The sequence below is a fragment of the Lycorma delicatula genome, chromosome 1 (assembly GCF_047948215.1).
Source record: "Lycorma delicatula isolate Av1 chromosome 1, ASM4794821v1, whole genome shotgun sequence".
In the NCBI taxonomy this organism is placed as follows: domain Eukaryota; kingdom Metazoa; phylum Arthropoda; class Insecta; order Hemiptera; family Fulgoridae; genus Lycorma; species Lycorma delicatula.
Window position 1 is genome coordinate 87,027,826 of NC_134455.1, and position 13,473 is coordinate 87,041,298.

A 13,473-nucleotide genomic window follows, 5' to 3' on the forward strand; every position below is an offset into this window, starting at 1 on the left:
ATAATGATTAAAATATTATAACTAATTTATTTAAATGTAATGAATCTGTAACAATAATATCACCTAATATAAAAAATGTAATTCTACATGCAGAATTTAATCATTTAGAAGGTATGAATGGCAAAAGAAAAAACACAACAAAAATAAACTGGGAAAGAGCTGCATAACTTTCCCCATTTATGCCGTAACCATAGTTACTTTCTTAACCATATAACTTTCCTGGCAAAGCCGGAAATGTTAAGACTTTGCCCACAGCAGACTACTATGTAGGAAGAAAAGTGTTAATAAACTTTGCAAGTTCACTTCGGCATATTTTTGACAAACTTTATTACTTATACCTGCTTATTGATTTTCTTACAAACAAAGAATATTAATCAATGTTGGTGGCTCCACACAAGTAGCTTTTTTTAATGGAAACACAAATTTTCTATAGGATTATAGCCTGTGTTTTGTGGTTGCCAATCTAAAACACTAAATTCCATACCATTAAGCTAATTCAAAATGATTTCACTGTATGCATGGATCAAGTATATTCTTACATTTAGATACCCACTGAAAGAAGCCTACAATAAATATCAAGAGGTATTGAAATGATTCTACTCTCTAAGTAGAATTTTGATTTAGAATCAATGGTGAACATATATCCCCACCCGTAGACCAATTCCAGCATCAATGATCCACATCGGAAGTTATCATACAAGATTTCATAAAAATTGGTTAATCCAGTTTGAAAATATCAACCAAATCAACAAGTGATAAAAAAAAAACACAAAATTTAGCTTATTATCCCTCATTCCAGAATGAAATTGCTCAAAGAGATAACCAAACAATTTATAAACCAAGAATTTCATCCAGACATTCACAAATTCCAAAACAATACCTGAAAATCTTATTACTAAAATCATAAATAAAAAAATTAGATAAAAATTAAATTTACCATATACTTACAACATAAATGATGAATATGAATTGATAAACAGTATAGTTTAAAGATTGGTAATAATACTAGAATGGTATTAACTTGTGATATAAATAATATATTTTGAAATATAAATATTGATCATATTTTAAATATATTTAAAACGATTCTTTAAAAAATGAAAATGAAACAGCATTAAATAATTTGGTCATAATCATTCATAACACATGTATACAAAGTTTTTTTTTTATATCTGAATGATAAATTTTATATACAGAATGAAAGTTTACCAATCAGAAATGGTTATACATTTTAAGAAATATATAGTAGATGGAGTAACTCATACATACAATAGAAAATGAATAATAATCATTTAAAAAAATAAATTCATACAACAAAAAAGAATTAAAATTTATTGAAGAAACTGATCATAATCACAGTCGGCTTGAACCACTTTTTAATTTGACTGACAAAAGACCTCTAATTTTTTGTTGGATATGATACTTTCCTCTTTGAACTTCAGAAGCATAATGCTTAAAAAGAGTGTTTACAACTCCAAGCATCAAATGCAATTTTGGAGGTGGGATGATATTGACGATTTCCATATCCTCATTTCGAAAAAGAATTGGCTGGTGGATGCAACTTTCATATAATTTCACATCTTCTTTTTTACTCCCGGCTACTTTCCATACCTTGCATTGTTTCAAACAGCATAAAAAAGTCTGCAATGTAGCAGCATTGTGTAATTCATTCTTATGTGCAGTGCACCATGAACAAGGAGGACAGCTTGAATGAGGCATAATCCATACTAACAAATTAGCTAATTTCAAGTCTATGGCAACCACAGCTTGGACCTTCCAGACACATTTTCATGATCTTCTTGTACACCTTCTGCCAAACCAATGATAAGTATCTTTTTAACTCCTGAATACTTAAATTTATTCACAACAGTGGCACCTCTATATTTTGTTTTCCATTTTCGTTTTGATGTATGCTCATTTGTACTCTTCGCTTGCACTATTATATTTCCCACTTCACTTTGTAAAGACATGTATCTTCAAAATCCTCCACCACTGTGTATACCTATTTTTACATGACCAAGCACTTCATTATGCATCCTTTGTATTTCAGCAAAGAGTTTTCATAAAATTTTCAACAGGCAATCAATCTTATTTGTGGAATAATTAACATCAATAACTGAACTCTGTTATGTTTTAAATAATCACTATTTGTATTAATTTTATTGAAAAATTAATGTATTTTCAAACAATTAACAGGATTACATAGTAAACCAATTATTAAAAAATTATAAGAGCTTATATTGTAGGGTATAATTGAAATCAAAATGAATGCATCCATAATTCACGCTAAAAAACTTAAAACAATTTTTTTTTAAGTTACCAATAGGTGATTTTAATTTTTTTGGGAAATTACTTCTAAAGAGTTAAACTACCATATCCAACAAAAAATCAGGCTTCTTTAGTCAGTCAAATTAAAGAGTGGTTCAAGCTTATTGTGTAATAAGTCAATAAAATTTTTAGATGTAAAAAATAAACATTAATAAAGTAGGTAATGAAGTTTTTAGAAAAATAACACATCATAGTACTACTATCCACAGAACTCAAATCCATTTTAGTCACACAACTAAATACATATTATGGTATGACAAAAAGCAAACAAATATACACAATAAAAAAACAGAATTAGGCAAATAAATAAAAAAAAACAAATTTATACCAAAATGAGTATAAGCTATTTTTTTTATAAGCAATATTAATAAAAAAAATATATTAAAAACAAAAAAAACTTCATTAATTCCATTTGAAAAGTTTAAGCCAATAACCTGGCTTAAACTTTTCATTGGTTCATTGGAAACTATTTATTGGTTTGCGAAACCAATAAATAATTTCGCAAAATATTTAAATCATACTAAAATTACATCACACGATAAATTTATCATTTATAAAATTGTAATGATTGTAAATAAATACCCATTGGTTAACTAATAGGTCCTTTGGTCCTTTAACACATTCAGTACTAAACACTAGCAGGCACTAGCCTGCTATGGTCAGCCTGTCATGGTCAGCAGGTTGCATGTATGCATATACATGTGGTAGTACAGCCACTTTTCTACCTCTTTTGGTGGGGTTCAGCATGTTACTACTGCTGACTCAATATCGTATGTTAGCGCATCAGAAACGTTTATATTTTTTTACTGTGCAGTATGTTCAAAGTTGAACCAACTTTTTTGGTGGAATTTTAAATTTGTATGAACTTCATCACTTTTGAAAGTGGATAGATTTATAATAAATAGATTATTTTATAAATTATTTCTATTTCAGTAAGTATTGATTAAACAATTATGTTTTACTTTATAATTATATATTGATATTATTATTTTAATTTTAAATTAATGCTTTTTGGTGACTATCAATATCCTTTACATACAATAAAATATACGTTACATAAATATTTTTTTAAATTTTATTATTATTCGATTAAATAAAAATTAAAAAAATATATAATGTATTATTTCATTATGTGTTTAAAATATTAACAGTAAAGTTACTTTAGTTTGACAAATCTATTCTAAAATGTACAGAGGAATGAATTTACGTAAAAATTAATTTTCAGGTCATAAACAAATCAGAAGATACTTGAAGTCAGATGAAAATAAGCTGTTAATTAATCTAACTGACACAAAAGTAAAATAATTCTAAATTAATTATTGATATATGAATAAATTGAGGATTTATTGCACGTAAATATTTAACACAGACTTTTTGTAAGTAAAATCCTCAAACTTAGGTGTTTGAGGACACCATACACTAGTACAAAGTCGTCTTTTTCGGATTTTTCAAAACATTTTATATTCCAAGACATTTATAAATGTTGATAAGCAGTATAATTAAGTGAGTTAAAACAAAAAATTATTCAGCAAAGAGGACCAATGAAGAGCAAGCAGTGAATGTGTTAAACAACCGTTTTTGGAACATTTGGAGGCATATAAAAATAAGAGAAAGAATTTTTCAATGTTTGAAAAAGAATGAATTTTTCAAACAATTACTTCAATAAACACATAAAAACAAATATAGAAAATAATTTATAAATATGATAACAAAATAACAATAAGTTTGGATATTTACAAAAATGTTACATTAAGAAATGCATAAATACCATAATACATATATAAACATAAATATAATACGAGGGTAAATCAAATACAAACAGGATTTTATTTTTTATTTTTTTTAAATTATTCATTGAAAAATAAAAGACAAATATAATTTATTATTGTACAGTTTCCTGCTTTAGAAATACATTTTTCCCAGCGAGGAGGAAGGTTTTTTATCACAACATCGTAGAATGCAGCTGGTTGCGTCAGGAGCCAATTGCGTATGAATTCCTCCACGCCCTTGTCATCTTCAAATCGTTGCCCTCCCAGAGCCTCTTTAAGCGGCCCAAACAAATGAAAATCACAGGGCGATAGTTCCAAGCTGTAGGGAAGATGATTAAGTTGAGTCCAGTGCATTTCTTCTAGTTTTGAGACTGTTGAGAACTGTATTATGGGGCGTGGCATTATTGTGCAGGATTGCCTCTCCAGTCGACTGGCCTCATCTTGTGCAACGATATGCAGCCCTCACCTCGTTCAACAGCTCACAGTAGTAAGCAGCATTGACTCTGCATCGCTCATGAAAAAATCAATGAGAAAATTGCCTCACCGGTTGAAAAAAACAAACTGAAAGAACCTTGCCAGCTGACAGTTGAGTCTTGGCTTTCCCTGGGGCTGCCTCCCCTTTACTCCGCCACTCCATACTGGCTTGTTTCGACTGGGGAGTGTACTGGCAGACCCATGTTTCGTCACACGTGATGATCTGACTCAAAAATGCATCATCTTCTTTCACAAATCTTGCTGTAACCCTCTGACAGACCTTCAAACATCGCAACTTCTGATCTGTGGTCAAAAGGCAAGGGACCCATCTGCCACACACTTTAAAGAACTGTAGGTAGTTTGTAATGATTGACAGCTCCCATAACTTATTTCGACCTGTTTTGCAACTTCGGATACTCTCACCTGTCGATCGTCTTCAAGAATTCTCAAATCACGCAAATTTTTTCGTCTGTAATGCTAATCCAAGGACGGTGATAGTGTTCCAGATTTTCCACTCGTACTCGTCCTTCCTTGAACTCTTTATTCTAGGCAAACACTCGAGTCCTTGACGATGTTTGGTCCCGATACTGTGCAGTCAATCTCTGGAAAATTTCCGTCACTTGAACTCCTTCACAAGCAAGAAATTTTATAATTATGCATTGCACAGTGAAGGGGTGCCTGTTGCTCCAACATTGTGAGCGTTACTGACAAATTGGCTGGGGATGTGGAATGACCAGCTCTCCCCATTCCTGAAGACCCCACCCAAGTATACTAGAAGCACAGACCCAGTTTTTAATATATTTATAGTAATTATATTCTAACAATGGTGCCATGTTTGAAAAACTTAATTTATATAAACATTATTAATACATACTTATAAATGAATAGGTAAATTCAAAAAGTTTTTTTTTAATTGGTATAGCAGTCTTGATATTTTAATAAATTATAACCAATTTTACTTCAGTGATTAGAGAACTATCAGTTTTAATATAAGATGACGGTAAACATTAAGCATCGCTTAAGATGTTATTTTAGTAAGTCTTGATTAATCATGCATTTGCACAGTGCTTTTTATGTATTTTGTTAAATTTCATTGAGCTTGCTGCTGCTGCTGTTAATTTGATGTGTTTATGACTTTTGTTGGCAGATTTATATATATTAAAATCATTATATGAAGCATGTTTTTTAAGTAAGTACTATTTTACTTTGCCAATGATTTAAACTTAGGAAGCAAATAGCACTTGCATAGCACATCTGGCAACAGTACTTCAGACATATTCACATTAGTTGTTATGCATAACCTAATTTAAATGAGTGAAAAAAATAAATCTTATATGAAGATTAAGCTGTTTCTTAAAGGTAAAAAAAAATCTGTCCCTGAAATCAACAAAGAAATTTGCAATGTTTATAAACCAAATTTTAAATATGAAGGTGTTGTTTCTTGAAGGTAGGATAAATATTCAAAAAAAAGAGTGTAAATTTTGCAAGTTTGAGTTCATAAATGATTTGTTGAAAAAAGTTAACAAAAAATTCATGGAAACAGATGATTTACAGATTCACAATTTGCAAATGAATTTCCAAATATTTTAAATTCAGTGATTGCAAAATTTTAATGAAAAAACTAGGTTTACAGAAGGTTGGCCCCCAGGTGGTTTCAAAAATGCGGACAAATAAACACAAAGTAAAATACACCAAAATGAAGATGAACTGCTTAACCACATTGTGACAATAGATAGGGTTTGGATATTGTACCTTGATGTTGAAGCTAAACAATAATCAATGTAGTGGTGGCATTCATTATCATTAAGGCCCAAGGAGTCTATACAAAAACATTCAGGCAGAAAGCGTATCTTTAATCAATGTAATTTGGTACAACAAAATGGGTACTGACTATCAAGGTCCATTGGAAATATTGTAAATACCGATAAATATTGAGTAACTTAAAAAATTTTGACTTACTATTCAAAACCAGACATGGGACTCCAATGGGATTTTGTTACTACACATTTGACCATACTGACACAAAAAACAATTCAAAAATTAAAGTAACTGCAATGGGAATTTTTGAATACCCACTGTACAGTCCCGATTTTTCACTTAGCAATAATTACCCTTTTTCCATTTAAAGTACTGATTTTCATCATAAGAGGTTTAAAAATAATAAGGCACTCACTGAAAGACAAAATAATTAATTGATTTAAAACACTCACAGGAATTTTTTTTAAAAATGGAATAATTGTAGAATGATATGAAAGTAAATAGTGACTACAAAGAAAAGTAAGGAGTTATATAAACTATATATATATATAGTTTTTTAATCTAAAAGAGATATTTCTAAACGATTCAGATTTGTTTTTGTATCAACATGGCCTTTACTTAAAAAAACAAGCTGGTATATATGCACCACGTTAAAGCTTATTTTATTTAATATTATTTTATTCAGAACTAATTTAAACAGCACGAAAAGCATTATTTACATTTTATTATATTTATCTACAAAATTATAGCAGCAGATAATTGTTCTTTCATTACCAGACTATCTAAATCTCTCTCTAAACTTCATTATACAAAGTATTAACTAATAGTCAATATACACAGAAGATGTAATATCGGATGTCTTACATAAAGATATTTTCAGGTATATTTTATTAAATGAAACTTAACCGCTTAGCCAGTTTGTATACATGACATTTATGTTTATAAATATCAAAAGTTCAATAACGATACATCATTACTGAACGAATAATGAATAAATGTAATTTGCATCACATGTACTTCTTAACCCTATTCTTAATGCACGTCTGCCTAACTCAAAAAACTGCCAGCAGTAATATCAGCTGACAACAATTTGACAACAGCGGCACAATAACTTAGGATAATCCCAATAATGACTGAAAGCATTTAAAGTAATTTAAAAAAAAAAATTATGACAATTTGGTTCAGTTTGTCACTACAAAAGTTAAAATTTCAAATTTAAATCATATATTTAATTAGTATATTTTTGTATATTTATTCAGTTTATTGCCAATCATATATGAGACCATAACAAATAAAAAATTATTTCATTGCATATTCCTCAATTTTTCAAATAACTTAAGAAGTAAAACAATTAACTGCATAAATAAACACTACTAAATAGAAGCAATAAAATTACCTGGATCAGGAAATCAACAGTCAAAATCCAATTAGTTGTTGATCGTGGCTCAAACAGTTTTTTGAATGAAACAAATGCTGGTGTTATTACATCAGGATTTGCCAACAATATTGATTTTGTAAGATCTTTCATAAGCTTGTCTTCCCATTGCTTCTCTATAGCCTGAAGTAAAGAAAAACTTATATAAATTTAACAAAAACACCTAGACATACAGTGTAGCCACTGAAATCATTTTTCATATTTTACATTTTTCCTGGATAAGATCATATTCTTCCCTGGTTGATTTTTTCAAATATTTAAATTATTTGACCTTGATTGACATGCATATAACTTATTACTTATGAAATTAAACTACACTTGTTGTCAGTTCACAAATAAATTAATTATTACCATGTTCACTACTGGACAGGTTTGGTATATGAATTCCCTTAACTGTACTAAAAGTGTTTTTAGCATTTCTAATTCAGATAACTCTACAATACACATACAGCTTCACATTTAATGAAAAAATGTTATAACATCGAGAGAATATAGACTTACTTAGCACAGCTGACACACAGTACATAAATTATACATTGAAGTTTATTATGAGGTAACTATGCTCACTTCTGCATCATCCTAACCTAGACGTACCCTTTTTAGACAAATAAATATGTATGTACAGCTCAAAAGCCATTCAACAATGTAACTCCGTAAAAATTTTAAACTGATTAAAGTATTGCAAACGACAAAAAACTACTACTTGTCAAAGTTAAGAAAGCACACATAACACATACGCATACACACATACGTGGTCCAGAAAGTAACTTACGTTTGGGCGTAGCATGGTGATGGGTGGGGATAGAGCCACCATCTTGGTGTCAAAACGTTTATACACTCAGTACGCAACAAGCTGCTGTAGCGTGCAAACTGTGATTTTTCTACTTTGTTCGCTATGAGTTACTGAAATGTGCGCTTCAATAGAAAATCCTGCAAGTTGTGAGTCGGATTCAGTGATTAGGATTTTACTGGCAAGAAACCTCAAACCAATTGAAATTCATCAGCAACTTTATGAGGTGTACAGAGATGAAATGAGTACAGGTGGAGTGAGGCAGTAGTGCATTCAGTTTAAAAATGGCTGCATCATGTTCATGATGAGGACCGCAGTGATCGGCCTAGCCTTGTGATTGATGAATTGATGATGAAAATCAACTATAAAATTTGTGAAAATCGCTGCATTACGATTATGGAACTCTCACTTTATTTCCCCCAAATTTCTCAAAGTTTACTGCATGAAATTGTACCAGGGAAGCTTGGTTATCAGAAGTTTTGTGCAAGATGGGTGCCAAAAATCTAAGGCAGCAGATTTCGACAGAGAAGGAATTGAAAAGCTTGTGCATCATTACAATAAGTGCCTCAATTTAAACGACTATGTAGACGACTAATTTACGACTATGTAAACGACTAATTTAACGACGGGACTATGTAGAAAAATAGTTTAAAACTGTCTTTTTCAAATGTTTATAATAAAATTTCTTTTTTTATTTGGTTGGTTTTTTATTTTAAAACGTAAGTTACTTTCTGGAAAGCCCTCATAGATGCACAGTAGCTCTAGCACTTTAAGTAGTACTGGCACTAAAAGTAGTACAGTGGAGGGCGCAGTGCACTGTATCAGGAGTTCGTACATAGCAAGAAGTTAGGCAGTTTGTTGCAAAATGTTTTATTAATTTTGAATTCTTTGTTTCTGTGTTTTATAACAGTACTTTTCAATACTGAATTCTCAATCTTCTCATTCATAATAACCTTCAGAATGCCTCAGCCATCATCTAACCACAGATTAAGATGAAGAATGACTTAAAAAATTCAAAGTAGATATACAATAATGAACAGCACATTAAAATAAAAAAAATCCAGAAATGTTAGCCTTCACAAAATACACGCTTGCATAGTTGACCTTTGTGATATGACTAACCACATGATGCAGAAAGTTATAAATGAATAACTTCAGTATGGCAGGAACATCTCGAACATAGATGTGCATTACCAAATATTATGTACAATTCTCATGCATTGTATAAAACATTGCCACATTAAAGAAGTTATTAGCAGTTTTAAATACAGAACAAGTGGATTTTCAGACAAATTGCACTCGTGAAACTTAAAAGAAAATTCTGATGAATAGGGGTTTTTAGATGAAGAAGACTAAAAGCAATAAGAAAATTTTGTTAGAAAAGTACACAATGCAAATTCCAAAAGGGTAAATTACTTAAACAAATGAAAAATTACAGACAGGTAGGAAAACCAATTATTTTTTCAGACAAATCATATATTAATTCAACACATATGGTTGGACTAATCGACTCTTAATAGTTATAAAAAAAAAATAACCAAAAGATCAAGCTGATATTGACAAACACCAATAGTAATGTAGGAGAATTTCCCAATGTACTTTTGATCTTTAAATTCATCAAGAAGTAAAGAGCATATCAGAAGAACACTAATAAGAAGTACAAAAATGTTAAATAAATAAATAAATACTATAAAATAAAAACATTGTTAAATAAACATATGTCAAATGTTGTTTATAATGAAAATAATAATCGTAATTCTACTATCATTCAGTTTCCCATCATTAAGCCTTCAAAATCAAATATATCTAAAGCATAACATCTTTTGCAAAAATATTTTTAATCTCCAATTTTATCATATCTCAAATGCAATTTTCTCAAAGTTATCTTATAATAGTTTTTTTTTATGAAATACTACTTTTCTTAAAAATCCCTGGCCAATCAAACAATTTATCTATGATCACAAATATTTTGTCTAATTTTACATTCAGAATAATTTATTCTTTCAATCATTTACAATATCAATATCAAACTTAGTGCAAAATCTTTTATGCTAATTTTTACCAAATCAAAGGACCACATTTTTATGTTTCATTCCTACACCAGTAAAGTCTTATATGAAAACATTTTACGAGTGGCGTGTGAAATGTAATGTATACTAACAGAACAAAATATCACACAAAGCGACAGGTGCTGACATCTTGTAGTTTCATTTTTCCATTACTAACATTTCAAGCTCGTTGATCTCACCCTCTCATTTCCTGTCAGTCACTATTATGTTATTGAGTATGCCTGTTACATCAACATGTCTAAAGCAAAATACACTGATACAATGAATGAATTGTTAAAGCAGAAAAAGTTATCACAAGTGACTTTCATCGTTGTTTAAAAGCCAACTGATTGAAGTACTGTGAGTAGTTGGACAATAAAATGTTGTCCATTAAGAACTAGGTAAAGCAAATATTGGGGAAGAATCTCGCAGTAGTTGATCAGTTTCTGTAACTAATGAGAAGCAACAAACAGAGTTGGATAAACTGATTCAAAATGACCATTACATCACCATACAAATAGGCATATCGAAAGAATGAGCAGGATACATTATTGCAAAACTGGGTTACCATAAAATCTGTTCACAGTTGGTGCCATGCAAAAAGGAATGTTGTTAATACCTTATGAAACACTACTGTGACAAAGGAGATGACTCCTTTTCATTATAATTGGAGGCAAAACTCCGGTACATCATTACGACTCAGAAGAAAAACAGCAGAGCATGGAATACCAGCACTACAGTTCTCCACAAACAAAAAATTCAAAACAACACTCTGCAAAAAAATTTCTCATGACAATGTTCCGAGATTCCAAACATGTGTACATGATTGACTATCTGAAAGCCGGGTCAATTATAAATTCTGTACGATACATAAAGATGTCTGATCACCTCAGGAGATGTTTGTGTCATGTTCAACAATCCACAGAGCCAATAATTCTGCAACATGATAATGCTCAGCCACACACACTACGTCCAACACAATGTATGTTATGTGGCTCAAATTTCAACTTCTATCTTGTGATGTTGAAATTTGAACTTATTCAACACCCTCCACCACTCATACTCATTATATTTAGTGTTCTGCAGTTTTCACTTCTTTTCACAATTAAAGAGGAATATTAAAGGTATTCACCATGGATGATAAAGTGAAGGACAGAGAGAGGTCATGAATCAAGGAAAGACCGCCAGCAATCTTCATAGACACTAGTCGATGAAAAAACTAGTTCACCATTGGAAGAAATCTGTAGCTGTAAATGGTGACTATATGGAAAAATAAATGTGAGTTTTTGTAGCATATAAAATGTATTTCTATGCCATATTCGTTTCATTTGACTTTTTTTTTATTTGTGAATTATGAGCGAGTGCACTACATTTCAGCCACCCTTTGTACATACAATATAGAACATCGACAAAGATCATACCATGGGTGATATGATCTAAATCAACTCCAATTTATACTTTATTTAAACAGTTTTAACTAACTTTAATTAGTTGGTTGAAGAATATTTCATTTTTACTTGTCTACTACAAATTTTGATAACTTTTATTTATTAGCAGTATAAATAAAATAAAGTCATATAATTAAAAAAGATCTTACAATATCTTTTTAATCTCAATTTGAGGTTTAAGACTCATGGAATTTTAAACATTTAATTTTTTAAAAAAGAATGAATGTTCCTCTGATAACACATTCTTTGATATAAACTAAGAATATATCACTAAGATAAGAATATTAAAGTTTTTGCTGCTTACATGAAGTCATTAAATTATATATTATTATCATATAGAAAGCAGCAGTTTTTATAATATAAAGCATTCAATAAAACCACGCATAGTTTTATAAATAAGATGTATAATATATGCAACACAATATACATTATAAGAATATGTACATTTACTTGTTTTCAAAACAGCACTGCATATTTAAGTTTTGTTTTCATAAAATTCATTTCACTTTGTGTACTAATTAGTGTTTCAACTGTATCACAAAATTTATTAACCAAAAAATTACAGATTCAGTATTTCTATATATCTATCTCAACAGCTTTAATCAACTTGGATATTAATCAAATTGGCAGATAAAATCTAAGGAAAGCTAACAATTTCAGATAAACATCCACCTTCAAATTATAAATAATTCAACAATGGATACTGACAAATACCACAGCTGGCTAATAATATTTTAACTTATGAATTTCTTTTAACTACATTACTGAATAAAAATAGAAATTTATGATAATGCTGTTATTTATAATAATAATTATAAAACATGCTTAAAAATCAATAACAACATACCTTGAATAAAGACCTAATAATAACATTCTGACAAGGTCCAGTGCCCATATTTCTGTCATTAAAGACAATACCTAATTTATGTGATGTTAACAATAAAATCAGGAGGCTGTGCACACATTTTCTAACCCTGTTCCTTTCTTCTTCATCGCCCTAAAAAAAATAAAAAATTACACATCATCAGTGGTATTAATAAAACAGTAAATGTACAGTTCCTTTTTTATTCTAAGCCTGCCACTTATAGCATCATATACATAAAACTTTCATCCCTGTATAACTTACAGGGATCTATTACAATGAAATATATCAGAGAATGAAATGCTTGAAAATGAAGGTTATGAAGCAAGGATAAAATACTGTTATGTTATATTTTAAATAATGTTTTTTAGTTTATCTAAAAAATATCTGGAATATTTATTAAAAAAAAATTATATTACAAACATAAAAACAGAGGGTATAATGGAGAGTGAAAGTGGTAAATAGAGTGAAATAGATTGTGAATAAATGGTAAAGGCCCAATATTCAAATACATATTCTTTATGTAATCCTAAATTTAACTAACTCATCTAAACTTAATCA

The 13,473-nt window shown here is 29.8% G+C and overlaps 1 protein-coding gene across 3 annotated transcripts in view; it reads right to left on the bottom strand.

Moving 5' to 3' along the window:
- Positions 1-13,473, bottom strand: part of LOC142319837 (nucleolar pre-ribosomal-associated protein 1) — a 246,924-nt gene that overhangs the window by 164,349 nt on the left and 69,102 nt on the right. For all 3 annotated transcript variants that reach the window (XM_075357521.1, XM_075357512.1, XM_075357518.1), the window contains exons 7-8: positions 12,898-13,047; positions 7,726-7,887 (exon numbers count right to left, since the gene is read on the bottom strand). In XM_075357521.1, coding sequence (XP_075213636.1) covers positions 7,726-7,887; positions 12,898-13,047 — 312 coding nt within the window. The remainder of the gene's footprint in view (positions 1-7,725; positions 7,888-12,897; positions 13,048-13,473) is intronic.